This window comes from Melanotaenia boesemani, chromosome 5 (assembly GCF_017639745.1).
Source record: "Melanotaenia boesemani isolate fMelBoe1 chromosome 5, fMelBoe1.pri, whole genome shotgun sequence".
In the NCBI taxonomy this organism is placed as follows: Eukaryota; Metazoa; Chordata; class Actinopteri; order Atheriniformes; family Melanotaeniidae; genus Melanotaenia; species Melanotaenia boesemani.
In genome coordinates this window covers 20,825,128-20,847,270 of record NC_055686.1, presented here as the reverse complement: position 1 = coordinate 20,847,270, position 22,143 = coordinate 20,825,128, and the positions used below count along the sequence as shown (strand labels likewise).

General features: G+C 39.6%; 3 protein-coding genes across 5 annotated transcripts; 1 reads left to right on the top strand and 2 right to left on the bottom strand.

Annotated features, from left to right (window-relative positions):
• Positions 1–1,894: 1,894 nt before the first annotated feature.
• Positions 1,895–6,695, bottom strand: bcl6b (BCL6B transcription repressor). The gene is made up of 12 exons (XM_041985058.1): positions 6,576–6,695; positions 6,237–6,311; positions 5,925–6,139; positions 5,547–5,795; positions 5,275–5,409; positions 4,895–5,087; positions 4,609–4,802; positions 4,417–4,523; positions 4,161–4,304; positions 3,939–4,069; positions 2,958–3,095; positions 1,895–2,817 (listed from the first exon to the last, which is right to left on the bottom strand). Exons 3-12 carry the CDS (start codon positions 6,122–6,124, stop codon positions 2,677–2,679), a joined length of 1,632 nt encoding a protein of 543 aa, XP_041840992.1. The 5' UTR covers positions 6,125–6,139; positions 6,237–6,311; positions 6,576–6,695; the 3' UTR covers positions 1,895–2,676.
• A 4,148-nt stretch (positions 6,696–10,843) lies between these two features.
• On the top strand, positions 10,844–18,562 carry trip6 (thyroid hormone receptor interactor 6). 3 transcript variants are annotated; one of them, XM_041985057.1, is made up of 11 exons: positions 10,844–10,925; positions 11,391–11,430; positions 13,367–13,577; positions 14,452–14,555; positions 14,708–14,821; positions 14,949–15,533; positions 15,768–15,861; positions 15,969–16,138; positions 16,304–16,482; positions 16,585–16,705; positions 16,906–18,562. In XM_041985057.1, the coding sequence occupies exons 3-11, from the start codon at positions 13,373–13,375 to the stop codon at positions 17,035–17,037; spliced, it is 1,704 nt and encodes a 567-aa protein (XP_041840991.1). In that variant the 5' UTR covers positions 10,844–10,925; positions 11,391–11,430; positions 13,367–13,372; the 3' UTR covers positions 17,038–18,562. The 3 variants fall into 3 exon arrangements, with proteins under 3 accessions (XP_041840991.1, XP_041840989.1, XP_041840990.1); XM_041985055.1 differs by having other exon boundaries at positions 15,765–15,861; XM_041985056.1 differs by lacking the exon at positions 10,844–10,925 and adding an exon at positions 10,969–11,002 and having other exon boundaries at positions 15,765–15,861.
• A 561-nt stretch (positions 18,563–19,123) lies between these two features.
• Positions 19,124–19,867, bottom strand: sst5 (somatostatin 5). Its single transcript, XM_041986638.1, has 2 exons — positions 19,478–19,867; positions 19,124–19,324 (listed from the first exon to the last, which is right to left on the bottom strand). Exons 1-2 carry the CDS (start codon positions 19,604–19,606, stop codon positions 19,133–19,135), a joined length of 321 nt encoding a protein of 106 aa, XP_041842572.1. The 5' UTR covers positions 19,607–19,867; the 3' UTR covers positions 19,124–19,132.
• Positions 19,868–22,143: the final 2,276 nt, after the last annotated feature.

Genomic DNA, 22,143 nt, shown 5'->3' with positions numbered 1-22,143 from the left:
CCAAGAAACATTATGCTTAAATCATTAATCCACTGCCTTCAAAACCAAGTTATCAGGTTTAAGAGAATAAATCAATATCACTTGCTCCATGACCTGCTGCGCAAGGAAAATGAAACTGAATATTGAGAAATGAACAAGAGTTAAATGAGGCAGATGATCTAAACAGTGAAAAGAACATTTTCATTCTGAGCTTATGTGATAAACCACTAGAGGGAGGCAACTGCAAGGTCTTAAAATAAGGGCAGCCATCCTCCTGATAGACATTTAGTAATTGAAATAACTCATTGCAAATTTATAGTCATACATATTTTATGTTATTTATTTATTTGTTTGTTTGTTTATTTAGTAAAACTGAAAAGAAAATCAACATGCCATTTTATGTACAGGTCACCTCTGTAACTTTGGTTTTATTTTACCTTCAGATCATGTTTTTTTTTCTTTTTTTTTTTCTTTCTTAAATAAATAAATTTTCTAAAATAAAATGTCCAAATGCACATAACAAAGTATATTTTCCTTCACTTTGTCACTTTCTTTTGTTCAGGATCAGAGGGGACTGGAGTCCAAATGTCACATGGTGAGAGGCAGGGTACACCCACTACAGGTCAGCAATCCATCCAATGGCCAAAACATAGACAAACAAGATAAACAAGCTTGCATACTCACACTTATGTTTAATTAAAGACACAAAACTAACCTAACATAAATGTGGTTGGAATGTAGAAGGAAAATCCACAAGGTCACAAGGAGAACAATCAAGATTTTTCCTGCTTTGAGGTGACGTGATAACCGCCACACAACCACAACATCCAAATCAGAACATCAAATAAGAAATATCGCCATATTTTCATGTTTAAATGAAATATTTCAATAACTGTTTAGTAAATTATTGTCACAAAACATTTAATGAAATGAAAAATACTTTAGTTAATCCCCTGATGGGAAGTTATTTATAATAATAAAAAAATATTATACTATATAATATATACTATAATTTAAATGTAATATAGCAATATAATTTATTTAAAAATATATTTCCATGAACCTTAAACAGAAGTTTGTAACAATTTTGTTTTTAAATTATTATTGTTTTAAGTTATTGGTAAAACACTACACTTCACACATTTACATTAGGAGTCTATGTATTTCTAACAAAAATCACCAGAGGTTCATTCACAGTTCCTCATATCTTATTCACTTCCTGAAATTTACTCTTTTCTGACAAAATCTTTGACTTTTATGAACCGACTACGTGGGAGACCCCTGATAAAGTGTGATTGGCTAATATCTGATAAAGGGAAGAACTACAAGTCATATGATTTATTTATTTATTTAAGTGGGAGAGAAAGGGGACTGAAGCTTGGAAAGTCCCGTCTAACTTCCAGTGTTTGTCGTCTGAGCCCAGACAATAAGTCCAGCACGCTGCAACTCATCGGGGAGCAGGAAACAGGGATGACAGAGGATGACAGAGGGTGACAGAGTTCAGCGGGAGTCTGTGGCTCTCCACAGTCACCCCCTCACCTTCAGGAAGTACCCTGAAGCCCTCACATGTGTTGTTGGGTTTCAGCATGATTGTGGAGTGTTAGGACCCTGGAGGAAACAGGTGCCCTCAGCTTCATTGTTTCCACACTAAGACAAACACAGCACAAGACCTGAAAAATGGCGGGATGGACTTGACTTGAGAGCAGATGGGATTCATGGGCAGCCAGATTTCTAATGAGAGGAAGGAAGTCCAGGGAGGAGGAAGGCTAAAGGAGGGGAGTGTGGCCTAAAAGAGAGAAGGTTTTCTGCAGTTATGACAATATTTTTAATTAAGAGACCTTTTTTATGGATACTAATTTATTTTTCTGTCATGCAACATTGAAGTCAAGTAAATAAAAACACCAGACACCAAATGTCCAAATGATATAAAAATTATTTAATTTCATTTTGTCCTGCAAATGAACTTATACAAATACGAATTTTATATTATAATTAACCATTCAGTTGCTCTAAATTATCTTCTTGAAATGCCTTTGTCATAAACAACATATTATTTTATTTTTACACTTTATATTCAGAACAAGAGAACTAAGTCCTTTGCCTGCTTGGACTGTAAGAGCTCATATTGCTGCATTCATAAGTGTGGCCCCTGGCCATAAGGTCAACCAGAGTTAGATACACATTTAAGAGAAAAACACAACAAAGTGTTGCAGCATATTTAAAACCTATGCTCCATTTAGATTCATTACAGATTTGACATAATTCACTGCCTTCCTATTACACTTCCTTCATCCTTCTTTCCAACCATTTACATGCACACATTTCTTTCCTCTCCATTGTACACATTGTTCCATTTACTTTTCCCATCGTTAGATCTCATCGCAAACCTTCAACAATACTTGCTTAAATCCTTTTTCTAACCTCTCCATTTAGGAAAACCCACCTGATATGATATCATTCCAAAGCACATCCAACAAATGATGCTAAATGTGTAAATGTGTTGTTTTTTTTCCCCCCAATGTAATTATTTTTCTCTTTATGTTATGCCCAATTCAGCCCAGCTAGTTACAGATAATCATCAATCAAAAAATGCATAATTCATTCAGCAAATTTCACATTTTCAGACAGAATTAAGTAGCTCATATGAGACTATGCTCATCATGTTGGTTATTGTGAATGATGCAGTGGTTCCCCTCTTTAGCAGGCCTGCAGAAAAGGCTGGAAAGGCTCTGTCACCACCTTGTAGCGGATCTTGGTGTTGGTGACAGCTCCATGTTTCTGCCGCAGGTGCAGACGCAGCTGGCTCTTGTGTCGGAAGTGAAGGTCACATTTCTCACACTGGAAAACAAGTTAGACGTCAGGGAAGTAACAGGACAATGTCTGATTTTTGTCTGTGACACGTGTTGCACCTTTTTTTCTTTTTGTTTTGTTTTCTGGATAGCATGTGCAACTGATGAAACCATGTGGTTATGACTTACAGAATAAGGTTTCTCTCCAGTGTGGATCCGCAGGTGGCTTTTCAGGGTCTGCAGATGGCGAAACCGGGTGCCACAGGTGTGGCAGGGGTAGGGTTTCTCTCCTGTATGAATCAAGACGTGGGCCCTAAGGTGGGCAACCTAATACCAGGAATGATAAGCCACAACAACCATTCGGTCATTTATTCAAAATAAAAGAAATCAAAATCTTAAAAACTACATAAAAAAGATACAGCAAAAGATGCAAAAATAATCGTCAGCATGTGTTTGTGTGATTTTGATTTAAGCGATCTACGCACATTAGATATGTCAGAGTTCAGACATTTTGGGGGCGATTTTAATCCAAAAATGCATGTTCAAATTTAATTAAATAATCCCATGCATCTATAAAATGGTTTTCTCTGAAGCCTTTTGTATGGTTGGAAAATTTATATTTTAATTTAAAGAAAATTATTGAGCACAAGGTCTAATAATTGATTAGTATATTTATAGTTGGAAGCTCCAATGGAAATACTTCATAAACAGATACATAATTTAAATTTGTGGTCTATTAAAATAGGTTTGAATGCTTCAGTCTTCAGAAAACATGTTACATTTCTCTTACAGGAAACCGTTGTGGCACCTCTTGTCACTTCCTGTCTAAAACACTCTATTTTGGTCCTTTAGCTATAAAACCTGCTCCCAAAAGGTCAAGCCAGCTTTGATTGGTAAGCTGATTGGTTAAAATAGTGTTGTACAAGGCTGAGGTCAATGTTTGTTTTAGATGTACTAGCCTCTTGGTAACCATTCTGCAAAATGTGTTACACTATGATGCAGCCGAGTGAGGGAAGGAAAATCTGGACTACAAACAAATGTTTTCAGGTAGCTTTTTAGTATCTTTTCTGTGACAAAATGTTCTTGAATCTTATGTCTTTTTGCTGCACAGAAATGTCCTAACATGTTAATGGGGTGGGTGGGCATGCACAGTTAGCGTGAAGCCCTTACCTGAACGAATCGTGCCCCGCAGGTGTCACAGCGGTAAGGCTTCTCTCCAGAATGAATGCGTGAGTGAGTTTTCAGGTTAGCTGGTCGGTTGAACTGAGCTCCACACACATTGCAACGGTACGGCTTGTCTCCTGCAACAGAAAAGTTCACTGTTGTTGCACATCTGGTGTCAATTTCTCAAACAAGATTGTAAATTACAAAGCAAAGTTTTTGCATTTTCACCTGAGGAGATGGACTTGGTTCCTTGCAGATTGCCAGAATAACAGTAGGGCACACAGCGATTCTCATGTTTGATAGGAGTTTGGTTGAGATGAGAAGCTTCTGGATCAGAAGGATGCAGTTTTGCAAAAATGGTGCCCGGTGAGACTAGAGTAGCCAAGAAGACAGGAGAAAAAAAAACATATTTAAATATCAATAACTGCATTTGATCATGAGACAAAGAATTTTATTAAACTGTAGTGTTTGTGTTTGTGTCTACCTGTTCCTTCTTTGTAAGGGGGAGAAACAGCTGGGGGATCCACAGAGGGAGGTGGCCCGAGGGGAGGGGCTCGGCCAGAACCCTCGTAGCAGGAGGCCTGCCCCTGTCTGATGAGAGGAGGTTCAAAACTTCTACTAAACCTTTCCCATTTATTTTTCCTGTCATGTCTTTGTATTTATGTTTCTAGTTTACCTATCAATCTGACCAGGCACTTCTCCAGACCACGCCTCTGCTGGTTGCTTTGGTGTCAGATCCATCTTGTTAGTAGCAGGTAGCTCCTCTGTCTCCTCTTTTACTGGTGCAGCGGCACAGAGAGGATTTAGTACAATATACTTGTACTTCTTCCAGTTGCAGGCCTTTGGATCAGGTGTGGCTTTGGAATCAATCTGGAAAAAAACTGCTGATTTAGTTGTCTTGTAAATGCAAACCTGTAGTTTTAACAATACAATAGCTTTCTCAGAGGCTTTTGTAGACATACCACAAGGTTTTTACTGCATGTGTTGGACTCCGCAGGAGAGTTTGGTTGGCAGCTGGAGAAGGCAGGGCTGTTTGGGGATAAAGTTGGGATGCCCAGAAGTGGTGAATCTGGATCTTCTTTCAGCTCATCTGACCTCAGATGGCAGGTTGGGAAAGCCCCTGGCTTGAGATAGCCTTGTGGGACAACAGGCAACCTGCAGGAAAAACAAAGGAAGTGTTGTAATGAGATAAATCTGTCAACAGACAAAGGCACACAAACCACAGCAGCAGAATGTCTGATAACATAAAAACAAAATCCCAAAGCAATGAGTCACATAAGCAGATCAGTTTCTTTTGTCTTACGACAGTTTAATGATTTTCAGATGCAGTTAGTTCCCTTACGTTGTTTCTCTGGCTGTTGGGAGTGACCACTGGGATTCCGAATGAGGCACTTCACCTCTTTTAGGGGTTACAGAGGCTACACATACCCTAGAGTCCAGCTCCAACTGGGGGCATGTACCACCTAAATTCTCTGTGCTGCAAAAGAAAAGTTTCAAATTAAACCATTCTGAATCATACCTGATAGACTTTTCAAAGTCTTTGCACATAACATCTCCTATATTATTAATCCACATGATCTTGTCATACAGCAGATGCTATTTACAGGCTCTCACCAGTGCAGCTGCATGAAATCCCGGCAGGTGTCGGCCACGTGGTCCATCTGCAGGTAGGCAGCGACAGCCAGCACTCCGGAGACTATACTTGGAGTCAGAGGGAGGCGGGAGGTGTACATGAAGTCAAGCAGCAGGGAGACACAGGACGGATCCAAGGTGTTTGGGAGAGACACAGTCATAAGCTGCTCCCCGCTGCCACCACGCCCCTGAAGCAACACTCGACGGGAGTACAGAGAGTAGAAAAACCCACTGAAACGAGAGAGAAAAATACAACTATTTAAGGAAAGAGATGCAACATATATGAGCATCACTTTGTAGAGTTTAAGGAAGAGTTGAGTGCATCAATTAAAGAAAACCTTTGCCAAGCTATTCGCTGACCTGCAGGCCACGAGCACAGCACAGTGCGCCCGCAGATACACATTTCCGACAACCAGGGTGGTGTCAGTCAGGATGCTTCTGTGCCGGAGTTCATTCAGGTTCAGCAGCACATCATTGGAGTGACGCGTGAACTCCTTCACATAACCTTCAACCCTCTGGACTTGGCCTTTTTCTACCCCGTATCCTTCCAACACTTCCATCAGGCTCACCTGAATCTGCAGATAAAGGATTATAAGACAAACACCATTTTATTCATGCTGCATGGGGTGAAATGATGAATATTTGCATGAAAATAGTTTAAGACTGACTTACCTGTATGTAACTGAAAGAATAAATATACTGGAGTGTTCCAGACACATCTAGGTGAGACCAGCTCCCTACTCGTACCTGTTTTAGGAAAAAGACAAATCTATGAAATAGCTCTTGAAATTTATTAAATATGCACTTCAAAAATGTGATCTGTATTTTCTCTTTGCAGTGACTGAATAAAACTATCCAAAAAAAAAAAATTATCACTCTTTCCTTTCACATCTTAATTGTGGTAGTCAATGATTAATCACCTACTGCTATCATCTTAAAAGAAAGAAGCTAATGAAAGCAAACAAAACTCAAAATAGCCAACAAAAAGATGTGAATATACTCAGAACTCACCCCGACCAGCAGGGACGAGAACAACCTTGCACTGCACTGCCGTCAAACCCTGGTCTGAGTGTTCAGTCAGCAGTCAAGGATGAAGAGCAGGGACTTGCCCACAGTCTCCACTGGTTCAGAGCAACTCTATGAGGGGAGGTTGAGGGTAGGGAGCTCTTTATAAGGTCTTGCAGGAAACTCGCCTACAACAAGAGCTGCTTGTTTCCTCTTTCCTCAATGGCCCACGCGTACGGTGGAAGCAACGCAGGAAAAGCCATGGCCCAGGCTCCAGGCCTTAAGTATTTTTAGTGGGCTATTAGTTTTTCTAAACCCCCATGGCTCTACGAGAACTAAAGCTTAGTGTGTTTATGTGCCACATTGAAAAAATACATACTTGGACCCTTCGGGAGATGCAATACGTGCCTGGCTGTCCAGGGGTGAGCCAGAAAACATCCCCCACCAACGCTTTCCTACCCTTCAGCCCTCTCCAGGACAGAGGAAACTATATGAGAGGGAGCTGGAAGAGCAGCTTATTGCTGGAGAAACATTTCCACTATTATATTCTCACTATTATTGAGATTTTATATTATTAATTTTTTTCCCTGTGGAAGGCTTACACACCCATGAAATTATTAAACCAGAATGAATCAAACTTTGTTAATCTAAGTTATTTGACAAGACAAGTCTTGCATCCAGACCTAGAAAATAAGCTAATAACCTCTAAATTGGGCTACTCCCTACACTTAAAAATTTTATGTAAATAAGTTAAAAAACTTTGAGCAACAGCCCACTACAATAACCAAACAAATGTATAAACCATACCAGCCATATCTCATTTTCAGAGATACTAAGAGATGCAAAGGCCGGAAGCTTCTGGCCCGCTGCCCAAAAGCAGAGGCGACATGTTATGAGGACCAAGAAGAAGGAAGCAAGGCTAACTTGATTTTCTAGATGGGAGACACCTTCTCTTTGTGCTGAAAAACAACCTTTACCCCACCCTGAGTGAGAGAAATGCAGCCGACAGATGTGCAGGAACTTCCCCACACGCCCACCCTCTCTCTCTCTCACACACACACACACACACACACTCATGCTTGTGAATACATCCTGCAAAGCTGCTCAGAGACATGGATGAAAACGCCGGTGCAGGACATCCGTCAATAATATAAAGAGAGCAGGAGATAAGGGAGGAGAAACAGAGGTGGGAGGTGGTGGTAATGGAGTGAGGGGATGAGGGCGCAGAGGTCATGAATAACTAAAAAACAAACGGAAATTTACCTCATTGTCAGTCCAGTCATTGATTCACTGTGTAGAGCAAAAAAAAAAAAAAAAAAAAGAACTGGCAAATAGAACATTTCCTTTGAAATAGGGGCTATTCAGTAACTTGCAAGTAAAATCATTGCACCAAATCTCCAATATTACAGTGAACTAAAGCACATGTTTCATACTATGGATATTTCTGTTATGTGCGCAGTGTTTTGTGAACCATTTAAACAACTTGATATAATGGCTGCAAGTCTTGCTTATATAAGTGCACTGCAGAACTAAGCACCTACACTACTCAGTAATAAGGTGTAAAATTTACTATTGACAGACATAACTGCAGCCAATTTAATTTAATTTGTTAATTTGTTTTAATTATTTTAAGTTAAAAAAGTTTTTACTGGCCTTGATAATTTGTGTTGTCATTAGTGCCATAGATAGATAGATATTATTATACGTTAATGTGTCAACCCTAATTTACTTTAATTCCTTACTTTAAATTCAACTATTTGAAAATGGAAATCGGAAATAAAATGCTTGACTGGGATGGAGAGTGTGTGTGGGTGTCCTTGTGCTTTTATGTGTTTGGATGGAGGTTGAATCAATTGAGTGCTCTGTGAAAAAAAAAAAAAAAGAAAAAAGAAAAAGACAAGCCATAAAGGAAAATAGCGATTAAGAAAACAGAGCGGGAGTTGTAGGTCTCAGCTACTTCCAGGCATTGTGAGAAGAACGGATGAAGGGGGGTGGGCGGTTGAGGAAAAGTAAGAACATTACTTAATGAGTTCACCAATGGCCGGAAGCCATTGGGTCTGTCCACTGGCAAAGTGGGGCAACGTTCGTTGCGACTTCCTGCATCGTACCCCATCTGTCAGTGCCCATCTGCGACCCACTGGCCCTATTTGGGATCAAACACAAAGCTTAGGCTTTCTGCAGTCAAAATGAAAAGCTACAAAATTCTGCGGTTCTCACATAAAGGGCTTTGCCTTGTATTGTGGTTTCCTGGTTGCCTGGACAGAGCTATATTGTTCATCTGATAACATATGGCCCGAAGCCATGCTTTGACTTCAAAACCCCCACTTGGTGCCAAAGTGTTGATGGCTGCTGCAACAATAACATATATCTGCTTAAACTGCCTCTTCCTGTGATTGCAGAGCTCTCTGGACATATAAGGGCAAACAACAGAGCGCAGGGGGGGAGGAGGAGGAGGAGGAGGAAGCAGGGAGATCCCAGTGAGCAGCTTTGGTGGTTTACCTTCATTTGTCACTTGAAGCAGTTCTTTGGGGATAGCAGGAGGCCTCCTATGTCGTGCAGGGTGGAACGGGAGGACGAACAAGAAATAGGGTGGGGGTAGTGGGTGAGGGACAGTTGACCCAAATTTCATAAATTATAAAATGAAAGAGCAAAGAACCTGACCTCCACATGAGCTCTGCATGTGTGGTGGAAAACAACTGGGTGCAGAAAACCTACCAGTAAAGAAGAAGCGCTATATGTGCAGTTAACACTAACATTTGATCTTAAAATGATTGTCCCTCTTATTAGTGGAGTCTTCCTGACCACATCTGCCTATTTTAACTAGTAAAAAATAAAAACACAGATTAAAACAAATGTTGATAATCTTTGGAAAAATCTTCAGGGGCTATGCCTAATTTTTTAAAGTCAAGATTTGTGGCTGAAGCAGATGGTTGATGAGCAGGATAGAGAATGATACCATGATGCTCCAAACCTTTGATGAGACATAAAACTGTAATAAAATGACAACGAAAAGTTAATCGCCATCATTGTGAAGAAGGATTATACTACAGCATGATAATGAGCCAACATGCTCCTCAAAGCTTTGCAAAGGATCTACTTTAAGACCAGAAAAGACTAAGGAGGAGTGACAGTCATCAACTTCCTCTACAGTCACCCGACCTCAACCCCACCGAACATTTATAGGTACACTTGAAAGCTGAGGAAGCCAAGCATTCCTCCCCTCACAAGATGCTTTTTAGGGCATTGTCAGATCATGCTGGGATAAGAGGGGCTAGCAAGTCTGACTAAACTTGAGGAGTTCCTGCAGAGCAAATGCTCTATGCCAGTTAAACATTACGAGCCAGATCAAATAAAGATTCACTGATTGTGTCTTTAACAAAAATTATGACAGCCACAGATTTTTAATAACCTGGTCTCAAGAAAATAATTTGTATCTTATGTAAAAAATAAATGTGTGTTTGGTGGATTATTTCTTTGTTGTAACATGTTTTGGGAATAAAATTGTATACTGTTGGAAAGCCTGTTTATTTCCCTTTCAAATGGGGCTACATTTGTCAGGAAAATGAATTTGTGGGATGAACAGCAGAGCTGAATATGTGTAGGTTGCGCCCTTGAAAAACTAGCCAAATCTTCTCGGCCAAAGCCGATTTTTTTTTTTTTTTTTTTTTTTTTTGTCATGGTGCATTACTGCCACCAACCAGTGAGGAATGTGGACCAAGAAAGGTAGGCCAGACAAAAACAAACAAACAAAAAAAAAAAAAAAAGAATGAATGAATGAAGCCAAACAGTTAATTCTGCAGTTGATTTGGAGAACTTGCACCAAACTTCTACCAAAGCTGTTTCCCTAATGGTGCAGCAATCACCATAGCACTGTCCATGTTTTCTCCACACTTTGACCCTACAATCCTAACTGACTGCTGTAGCAGGGTCCATGTTCACAGGTGTTGCTAATCAGGCACCTAATTTTTTGGCACCTGGAGCACCAGAAGCTCAAAGCAAGAATCAGCGTAGATAGATAGATAGATAGATAGATAGATAGATAGATAGATAGATAGATAGATAGATAGATAGATAGATAGATAGATAGATAGATAGATAGATAGATCTAATAAAATTGTAATAATGTTTATCTATAATAATGGGTTTTCTTTATTAAAGTTTGTAAGTCATTATTATCTCTAACGTGGTTGAGTGTTGTGTTTTACTAAGAAAAAAAAACGACTGTCTAATTTATTTGCTGTCAAACCCACCGCCACCACTCGCGCGCGTTTGGGCACGCGCAGACAGTTACGTCACACATCGGGAATGCAGTGAGGAGCTCCCGCTGCTGCTAAAGGCCTTCGGATCCGTGACAAAGTAGGTTAACGACGTTTAACAAAAAGAAACTTTTATCAGGACATGTTTTACTGACCTCTGGACGTTTGAATGCAAGTGTAAGTTTGTGTTTATGTGGCTGGTTTCGGGCGGTAGGTATCCGTTACTGCTTTGTTTTTTCTCTTCGGTCGTGTTGAAAGTTAGCCTGGGGGCAAGGCACGAGCTTTGCTCGAGTTCAAAACAGGCTATCAAACAAGTAAACAAGCCTGTTATTAAAGTTAATAATTGCACATTTTCACATATTGTGGATTACTGTAGCATTTAAATGGTTTGTTTTTGAGTGTGTGTGACGCACAAAAAAAAAAAGATTTAGACGAGGAGCTGTACATTTTCTTAGTCTCTGACATGAGTATAATGTTACAGTTAAAAAGAGGATAGTGATGATATGTGTGTATTATGAGCTTATCTATTGCTATTTACTGATTTCATTCTGTTCTGTTTTTGTAGATGAGACCGAAGGAAAGCGCACTGTAACAATACTGTAAAGGTAGGAAAATATTAATATCATTAACCAGCAGAATCCTACTTCATAACATATTGATATTTTTGTTTTGTCGTTGTTACCGAAAAGGCAACACATATATTTGGTTTTATAATTTAATAAATACCAGATGTCTACTTTGTCCCTGCTGTTTTACGCTTGTCAGTGTCATCAACTTTGACGTTTCACGAGCTGCGATGTGTCGTTTACCGCCAGCATGTGTCCCAGACCGGTTGATCTGATGGATATATGTGTATGCTTTGTGATGTAAGTCGCATAGAAATAACAATTAGCTTTAGAGCACATAGCGATGAAACTGCTGAGATTAATTTCCCGGCCCAAGCAGCCTCGGATTTGAGTGTGTGCTCATCCGTATTCAGACAGACGGTTAAATCAGGTCAGTAGTGTAGGTGATGGTCACTCTTCCCCCTCCACGTGGGCATAAGGTAACGAACTGACCCTGCATGATTTAATGCTGACCACAACAAACAAGAAAGGAAAAAAATAAATAAAAGTTTAATAAAACAAAGAGGCTTAACTCTCCCGTTTAACTATTGTATTTATGTGTAGCTACAGCAATCTCTCATCTGTCATAATCTTCTTAGCAGGGATGGTCACACAGCCCACATACAATCAGCCTGAGTAGATTATTAATTTCCCTTCACTGACAATGCTTTTCATTTTCGTGGCATGTGCATGTATTTGGGGTTTTTGTGCTAGTCACACAATGCCTTTCTGCATGGAGTCATAAGCACAATTAATAATAATAAAAAAGCACTGCCTCTGGTACTACATGACAGCTCCTGTGTCCAACTGGACTACCACTTAATTATGACGACCCCTCCTGTTTGATTTCCTGTTTGTGTTCTTACTCTCAGATGTAAGTCACTTTGGAGAAAAGTGTCTGCTAAATGACTGTAGAATAGAAGAATAAAATAGATTCTGCTCATATTTTTGGTCCATCATTCATATTCTGTAATGACTGATGTAAAGGCAGGTGTAAGAGGATTTCAGCCTCAAAGTAAATAAATGTATTATTTGGCCTATCTGACAAATGTGACTTTATAATGATGCTGGTGCATATAGTATCATGCATCTTTTTTTTGTTTTGCAAGAGTGTGATTAGTATGTTCAAAATGATGTTTCTCTGGTGCTGCAAATGCAGCACAAGGAACATTTCTTGCCTTATTTTTTTTTCATTTGACTCATTTAGTTTTTCCTGACATTTCTATAAAATGCATTAAAATATGATGCAATGATTGTTTTTAAATTGGATTACTTCGAATATATATATATATAAGGGTAGTTTCCTGAAACCCTTGTGTGCAAGTCAGCACTTTGACAGCCCAGCTGTGAAATCCAGAGTTGTTATTTATCCCACATGGAGTACATAATATATTGTTATAAGCCAGGTGTTCACATGTATACAGATAAATATAATTACACAATGTTTCCTGCCCTGTTTTTGTTGCAGCTTCATTTGGAAATGTATGATACTGGTGTGTAAACACAAAATCACAATAACTATTGTGGCGGCCAAGAGGCAAGGGGTAGCTATGGGTTTGCACCTGCTTGTGATTCTGAATAAAGTCTGCGTGTTTTTTTTTTGTTTTTTTTTTTGTGATTGTTTGTGTCTTGAAACACACACACTCGCACGTGTTTTAATGCATGCGTCGGCCTGCTGGAAACCCCCGAGTGTTAGAATGGCTGTTCTTTTCCTACTCAACTAAAAGCCCATTGTTCAGTCTGTCTGTCTCCTGTTGCCATAGGAAACAAAGTCTGAAGCAACCCATAGTTTCCATGGGTTACCAGTTACATGAATACACACAAAAGCCACAGCTGTATTAAGATGGATAGTTGTGTATGATTTACAGTGGTTTTTTGAAGAAATAAATATTATTAACAATGATTTTTGTTTTACTCTGTCATTTGATCTCTGAAGCCTGCCATGTCCGGTCCCACCTGGCTGCCACCGAGGACTCTGGATAGTCCAGAGCGAGCCGTCCCTCAGATGTCCCACTCTGCCAATGCAGCAATTTACAGAGCCCCTAACAAGAAGAGTACGTCCGACTTCAGGCCAAAATATGGTCCCTATGACCAAAATGGAGGAGGAGGAGGGATGACCAACAGGTACATGGCAACTGGGCCCACAGGTAAGAAAGCCATTTGTCACAAACTGGAACCAGGGTTAAGGCTCATTTCTAAGAAATTTTCATTAAGAGTGACTCAAACTTTTCTCAGTAGTCTTTTGTTTTTGCTTTGAATCCATGGCAGAGGAGAACTTCTCACAAAGAAGCACAGTCAGCCCTTGAACAGGAAGATGTCAGGGTTTTAAGGAACTGTGAAGTAATTATATTCTGTAAATGTTAATAGACCTGTTCAGTGTTTGTTTTATTTCAGTAGTAAAAGTATTAGTTGGTGAGTTAAAGTTCTTTTTGTCTGTGCTGGATGTAAAAAGAGAAATTCCTCCAAAGCTGTTACACTAAATATTGAAGGACATGAGGCTTCAGCACTCGCGTTCCTTCCTTCTAAAACTTGTGTTCTAAAACTGAAGGATACCAACACATGAAAGGACTTCAGAACTGACAGGCTGACTGTTTTGAGCTGTTGAGTCTCAGTCCATTTACACAGAATTAGTATTTAAAGGTTTACAAACGGTGTTACTGGACATGAGCTATTAAAAAATTGAGATTTTCTGGTTTTAAACTATTTTTTGGGAATAGAATTTCAGTATAACAAAGGTCTATATGAGGGGAAAAAATACCAGATTTGTGCTGGTATGTTGTTGTTTTTTTTTTTTTAATTATAGTCCAAATATGAGCTTTTAGGAATAGTTGAAAGAAGTAATTGGAAGGTGAGTTTTGTCCTTAAAGAGAACATATGAACCTCTGATAGGAAGTGTTTATCAGAATCATGTTGGGAACAGATATTGTCAGATGTTTTAGATTGAAAAATTATTTTACTGGCATCTAAAACTATCATTTAATAGTGACCCTGCATGCAAAATATCTGTTCCAAATCAAATAGTTGGGCCTATTCATCATTCATCAAGCGACCACTATTATCCTCCTCCCCATGGTCCCAAAGAGGATCGCCACTGGAGTCCTCACATGGACAGCTATGACCTCATGGTGGGTATAAATTTTTGTAGTTTTGCTGAATTAAAAAAATATAAAAATAGTTTTGAGACACCTTGTCTCTGAGGAGGAAAAAAGAATCCCCAACAACCGGACTTGATTATCAAGTAATTAAACTCATTGTTTCACTGCTTTTCTTTGATTAGCATCGGGGATCTGAAAAGGCAACCAGCTATCACTCAAAGATCGATGCAGATATTGACTCCCTCACCAATATGCTGGCTGATCTGGACAACCACCCACAGGACTCCAGCACCCAAGTATGGCACTTTATGTGTAACACAATTACAGATGCATGATTATGTGATAAATTCAGGTTTATTCGACTATTCATGTTGGCAAGTGTGCTGTCAGGACTTCGTGTTGTAATGTTTTGCCTCTTTGCAGCTCTATGACAATGTGCCTTACAACAAATACATCTCAGGGGATCACTACAAGACTGCACACCAGAGCACAGCCCCTCCTCAGGGTCGGCCATCCATGGGCTACAACTCTCACCCCCAGAGCCAGTACCACCCTGCACCTCCCTACCCTAACGAGCACCAGACCCCTCAGTACTCCCATCAGCAGGACTACTACTCCACCTCAAACCCTAAACCCTATCCTCAGCCCGTCCCTGCCTCGTACACCACTGCCTCAACCCCCACCGGGCCCAGGTTTAGCGTGCAGGTCAAGACAGCACAGCCTGTCACCTACTCTCAGACAGGGAGGCAGGCTGAACAGGCTTACACTCCGCCCCCTCCTCGCCAGCACACTTCAAGACCACCACCCCAGACTCAAACAGGTCCGCAGGGCTGGTACCCCCCACATCCCAGTTCACAAGCTCAGGAGATGCACTCTGAGGGGGTGTACAAGTGCAGCGGCTCAGGGACTGGAGGAAGAGTTAACCAGGTTCAACTGTCCAAGAGAGGGATGGAAAATACTCAGACAGGGCCCGGAGCCGCACAGAGTCCTGCGTATCAATTAAACAAGGTAGACACACAAATCTGAATGTGGAAGTTGGGTTAACACATTTTTGCATTCATCGTAAGAAGCCAGACTTCTTATGAATTACACTAAACTTCTCGACAAAGTATATCATAAAAGAATGCAAATAAAATCTTAACTTGGTTCATAGTTGATTTAAAAATAAATAAATAAAATAACTTCTGTCGCTTGACAAAGCTGTTTTTTTACAATCATACCATTTCCTCTTTCCTCCAGCAGGGGGCAGCAATGACGAGGCCTGAGGAAGAGCTGGATCGGCTCACCAAGAAGTTGGTGTATGATATGAACCACCCCCCTGCAGAGGATTATTTTGGTACCGCATCAAGAAATGATGCACTGTAACAAGCAGGCTGGTTTTGTAAAGATGGAAACCCCTTTTTTTTTTAACCTATTGATTTCTGTTCCACACGTCTCGTTCAGGTCGCTGTGCCCGCTGCGGTGACAACGTCGTTGGTGATGGCAGCGGGTGCATCGCCATGGAGCAGGTCTTCCATGTGGAGTGTTTCACGTGTATCACCTGCCATGCTCGTCTCCGAGGGCAACCGTTTTATGCGTTGGACAAGAAGAGTTACTGTGAGAGCTGTTACATTGTAAGTGGCGGTACATTCAGCAGTTTCTGTGATTACATACACACTGTATCCAGTAGGATGACTTTTTATTGTATGCATCTCTACTTCTGTGAATAGGGATTTAAATCTCATTTAGTAATTTTTACTCATGCCTAGTATTGTTGTTTTTTTTTTTTTTGTTTTTAGAGTACATTAGAGCGTTGTTCAAAGTGCGCTAAGCCCATTCTGGACCGCATCCTGCGGGCCATGGGAAAAGCCTACCACCCTCGCTGTTTCACATGTGTGGTTTGTAACTGCTGCTTGGACGGGGTGCCCTTCACTGTGGATGCCACATCTCAGATACACTGCATAGAGGACTTTCATCGGTATGAACACAGTTACAGACCAAGCGCCACATTGACACGGCACAAACAGAAGTGTTGTAATTTCTACTAACAGTGAGCTTTGACGGCTGCCATCCCCGATAGGAAATATGCACCTCGCTGCTCAGTGTGTGGTGAACCCATCATGCCTGAACCAGGGCAGGAAGAGACCGTCAGGATTGTAGCTCTAGACCGCAGCTTCCACGTCAACTGTTACGTTTGTGAGGTGAGCTAAACATAGTTTGTTGTATTAAATTATAGTTTTAGATGGAAAGAGACAGTCGTTGTAAATCAGTCCCTTAAAACTTTTTAAAACACTAAAAATGACCAAAGTGTTCAACAGTCAGTAGAAATTTTATCATCAACATCAAGGTGATAAGAAATAATAAACTAAGTGGAAGTGACTGAAGTGTCTGTGTTTATCAGGAATGTGGTCTCCTGCTGTCCTCCGAAGGCGAAGGTCGAGGCTGTTACCCTCTAGACGGCCACATCTTGTGTAAGAGCTGCAGCGCTCGCCGCATTCAGGACCTCTCAGCCAAAATCTCCACCGACTGCTAACAAATCTCCACTGGCTTCACATTTTCTGACCTTTCACTTTCAGACATCCAGTAGGTCGATAGCAGAAAATGTCCCTGATTTATTCACAATTTCACCTTTTTTTTTTTTTCTCCTCTTTTGTGGCTCTGAACATACTGCAAGGCTGGTACAGATAAGAGTTACAACAGACAAACCACATCACCAGGGGTTTTTCTTCATTCACAAGTTCACAATTCCTCACCTTTATAGTTATAGTTTTGGTATATAGGTAACCATGTTGAGGTCAGCATTAGCACGACGGTGGCCTGACCTGCAGGCAGCTTGGGCTCCACTCCATCTATCACAGCGGTACTGCTCCCATCTCCCAGCTTGTACATCAAAATTAAAGTTAAGTTTTGTCTGGACATAAACATAATAATTATACATTTTTATTTTTTTTTAACACTGTTAATCAAAGAGCTGAACTGCCTCTCAACACTTTTAAAAGCACAGAAACAACAACAGACTGTGACTGTACATAGCACACTGGTTTGGAAACTGCTCCCAGTTGTTTTGAAAAGCATTTGGCTTTTAGAGCAGTGGAATTTGCAGTGAAGTAGCCTCATAGAACAAGAAATGTAGACGAAAGGAATGTGTAGTTAACATGACAACCGATCATTTTTTTTCTCTTTTAGCTTTTAGCTTAGAACAAAATTCGCTTTGACGGATTTTTTTATTACCACATCGTGTCATTTACTGTAGTTGATTAGTGGAAGACCATAACAGGATTTTCCCCTTTGCTAAATGTCTATAAAACAATCTTGCTTTTTTTTCTTTTTTTTTTTTTTAAATAATTGCTGTTTTGGTTGAAACTTGACTGTTACATTAATGACGGTGCAATGAAGACAAACACTTCTGTCTAAAGGAAAACAGGGTGTGGGTCACTTTTGTAAAGCTTGAGCCTCATGTGAAGAGTTTGCTCATGTGCCATGTAAAGAAAAAAGCCACCTATTACTCACCTTAAACAATTTCTTCTTCAATATTATTGTGATGCAATTCAGCATAAAGGGTTCTGGCTTTTGCAAACTGGATAATTTGTAATGAATGTTAAATTAAAGCTGATTTGTATTTCCATCAAAATCTTAATTTAGTTTTAGATGCGAACTCTTCACTTGTGAAGTTGATTTTGTTCGTCCTTGCACTCGTGTGGGCAGAGTTGTCATACTCTGAGACTTTGGAGCAACAGTATTTGTTATTATTGTGTTTAACGCCTGTTTTTCCGTCCGCATTTTTGTACGTGTTACACTTAAAGGGCTATGGATTTGAAAGCTTTACCTCAAGGATGTCATTAATGTCGTGATGATCTGGTTTAGAAACCGGATCGACTGTGAATTCAGCCTTTTTTTTGCTTTTGTTTTGTTTTGATCATGCTAAAACGGTTCAGAATTTTCATTTCTTGTTAATTTATCTCCTGAATTTCCACTGTATTTGTATTAATCTGCTCTTTATCATAAAGGTACGCAATTCATGAATGCTCAGCTGTATTTTAAATTCTTAAACCATGCCAGCTCTTGTGTTGTTGGATCTCTTCATTTTGTGTCTATTTATCATCCTTACTGTGTTTTCGTTTTAGAGTCTGTTCAGTTTGACTTGTAGTTTAAAGTTGTCCATGCTGCAGCACTCATCAGAATTCACCGTGAGGTTGTTTTGTACTGAATGATCGCGTTGTTGAAGCATAAATGAATGTCACCACGTGTGGGCACATGGTTGTAGTAATGTACCTAATTATTAAAAAGTCAGCAAGTTAAGAATTGTGTTCATTTTTATACAAACATGCATGCTAAGGCTAATTTTTTTTCCCCAGGATACAAGGATATAACTCAAGATTTTGTAGAGAAATTTAACTATTTCTTTTTTAAATATCTTACATATTTATAACTTCTGGTTTCACAGAAAATATGGATATTATGAAAAAGCCTTACAAACATCGTAAAATCTGGAAATTTTATTTTAGATACTGCCTACATCCCTGCCAACCTGAAGACACACCCTCCAAACTGTTTACAACTGGTTTTCCATCTGTATATTTATATTTTCTGTATATCTTCCCGGCTTCAACAGTCTGACTTGTCCAGTGTTAACATGAGGTGAACGTCTTCCAGAAGAAGTTGCGGCAGCCTGCTTTGCGCTCCCTTTGTGAGAAGCGAATGTGTCGTCTCGTCAGCCTCGCCCTGCCTCCCAAGTCGTCGTCCTCCAGCTCCTGGAGCATCTCTTCTCTTGACGCCATCAGCTCAGACACAAACCGCAGTAAGAGCAAGCGAATAAGATTCTAGAGGAGAACGGAGACATGATGGAGCAGCAAAACTCCTGACTACTTGAAATTTAAAAGTTAGTTGGGAAAAAAAAAAGAATCTGATCAAAAAACCTGATGCAATCCATAATGGTTCACATTTTACCTTCATGTTTAAGTAATTGAGCTCACCTTGTCACTCGCGAGGTCTGCTCGTAGTGCTTCTGTCAGCTGGTCATTGCGTGGAGCACCGCTGATCTGCACCAACAGCACAGATGAGCACAAAAACATCAGAAGCACCTGCACCTGAAACCGAAGCATCTTCACTGCAAACAGCACAGTCCCACTCTTATATTCTCAGTTTCCAACACCTGATGTGCAGGTGTTGCAAAAGTCCCCAAATTTAGCAAAGCCCAGCTTGTCTGTGGATGCTGGAGGAGCCCAATGATATAAATGTCAAAGTAAGAAGTGCTTAGCTGATAAATAGGCTTCTTCATCTTCAAACCCTCCTCATCTTCAAGCCAACAAGAGGATGTGATTGGTGGAGAAGACGCCCGGGCTGTGAGGTGAGGAGGTGGCTTGTGCTGTCGCTGGACAGAATGAGGTCATTATTAATCATAACAGCATTGACAAATCAACTCCAAAGCCTCATAACAAAGCTACAAATTTAGGGCTTTTAGGTTAATTTGCACACATGCTACAACTTTAAATCTAAAATATAAAGAACAACAATAAAGTCAAACTTTATGACTTGTCTGTCACAGTTAGCCCCCCTAGATTTGTAGGGATGCAGTCACAACATGAGAACCGCATGCTGAGCTGTGCTGTTAATGACACAATGTGACTCAAATACTAATGAGGCTGCTGACCAGGTTAACACTCCCCCACCCTTCATGCCATCACTTTAAGTTAGTGTGAAGAAACATAGACTTATCTAAATGTCAGACTGCAAACACACTGGTTTTGCTTTTTTAAAAATAATTTATTTATCAGGAGGCAAGCCGAGTAGTTAAGACACACTTTTGTGGGTACAGAAAAATCATGGCACCTTAGTTTTCTGGTGCCAACCTGAGGGTTAGGACTCTAAAAGGGGATGCAAATGCCATTTAAAGAGCTAATAAAAGGAAAGTTGCACATAAAATCTGAGGTTGAGCAACAGGCCTGATTAGGCAGACATTCACTATTATTGTAGTTATTAAAATAACTGCTTGGAGTTTGGATAAAGGAGGAGCTCCATACACGTGTCAGAGGTGAGGGAAGGTATTTCCAGCACACTGATGATAAGGACACGAGGACATCTGGAAAATACACCCTCTGGAGACATGTACATCTGTCACGTTCAACAGAAAAGAGCTCATCAGACTCATTGGGATGACTTGCTATTTACTTGATTCTAGCAGTAAAAGATAAGCACTTAGGTTGCGTTATGGGAAAATGTAGGCATTTAATGTGGAAAAAAAAGAATTAAGACATTTCTGCTTTTGCTAAAATATTTATATTTAAAAGTGTTTTGTTTTGAAAATGCAATTTAAGATATTTTTCCAGATATTTTTTAATCCAAATTTTGACCATACCCTTACATGATTCACATGCCCCTCACCAATATATCAGGCACAATAGTAAAATAAGATATTTTTTTAAAAAAAAGAAATCTAGACTTTAGCATGCATAATTACTGACCCAAAAACTACCTAAAATTTTTGTTATTTCAACTCACAGCAAGGCATATCATTTTGCTTTTAACAGATATTAATTTCCTGTTTTTGTTTCTTTTCTGTCAAAGTATATTTAAAATATTTCTATTGAAATAAACTGATTAAAAAAACAACACATTACACTTTTTAAAGATTACTGAAATATGTAATTGTATGTTTGCATCAATGCACTAGCTAATGAGCAAAGTCAGGTTTTCATGTCTCATTCTGTAAAGAGATAGCGACCTTTTCCAAAACTGTGTTTTTCCCTGCCTTCTCCACAGGACTCTCACTGATAAACCAGATTACTCAGACCTTAATTATGACACAACGTCACTTAAAGTATTTTCCCCTGTAGTGGAAGATGTGGTGGAGTAGGCATCCAGCTGGGCTGCTGTGGACAAAAGAGAGAAATGCAGCACTGCCTATCTCCATACCCGCTGCTCCATGATATGCAACTGTGTCCATGTGTCAAAATGAATAAAACTCTTACTAATTAGCCTATAATTTCTCATGCTGATTCATATATGATTTTATTATCTTTCTGTTGCTGTGACTTTCAAGCTGGTGAGTCAGAGGCCTTAAAAAGTTTCTGACTCAGAAGAAAGGACAACTTTTTAATTTAAAAAATAAATAATAATAAAAAATAAAAACAAAATATTTACAACTACACCTTATCTTTTTTTTTATTATTATTGTTATTTTTAAGCCTTTGTTTTACCAGGCAGATGCTTGGGATCAAATTGTTTCTTTTACAAGCACAGCAACATGGCAGCAATAACACCAAATAGAAGGTGTGTTACATAAGTCAGTACATTACCCAACTGAGGAAGGCAAACAAGAGTCTGAAGCTTGATTGGTTTTAAAATTCCGTTCCAAATAAATGGACCACCAAAGGGTATCATAACTCTTCCAATCCGTGATACAATAGTTGAATCCTATTTATGTAGCCTGTCTGTGTTGTAAATAATACGACTTCATTGAGAAAAAAAACTTACTTAAATTTACAAAATTATTTTAGTTAATATTTTAGATAAAACTATATTTGTGTGTGTGTGTTTCTTTATATCTATTATTATTATTATTTTTCTTTTTTTCAAACACATCTTTTGTGCACGTTCCCAGAACGACTGATCTCAGACCGTTCATGTCAACGTTTAGCCA

Coding starts and splice junctions, on each gene's coding strand:
- bcl6b (XM_041985058.1), bottom strand. CDS start 6,124: ATGGAAGTGTTGGAAGGATACGGGGTAGAAAAAGGCCAAGTCCAGAGG. Junction 4,070..4,160: donor AACCAAGTCCATCTCCTCAG/GTGAAAATGCAA, acceptor TTTCTGTTGCAG/GAGACAAGCCGTACCGTTGC. Junction 3,096..3,938: donor GCGGGGCACGATTCGTTCAG/GTAAGGGCTTCA, acceptor TCCTGGTATTAG/GTTGCCCACCTTAGGGCCCA.
- trip6 (XM_041985055.1), top strand. CDS start 13,373: ATGTCCGGTCCCACCTGGCTGCCACCGAGGACTCTGGATAGTCCAGAG. Junction 14,556..14,707: donor TGGACAGCTATGACCTCATG/GTGGGTATAAAT, acceptor TTCTTTGATTAG/CATCGGGGATCTGAAAAGGC. Junction 16,139..16,303: donor ACTGTGAGAGCTGTTACATT/GTAAGTGGCGGT, acceptor TTTTGTTTTTAG/AGTACATTAGAGCGTTGTTC.
- sst5 (XM_041986638.1), bottom strand. CDS start 19,606: ATGCTTCGGTTTCAGGTGCAGGTGCTTCTGATGTTTTTGTGCTCATCT. Junction 19,325..19,477: donor CAGACCTCGCGAGTGACAAG/GTGAGCTCAATT, acceptor GTTCTCCTCTAG/AATCTTATTCGCTTGCTCTT.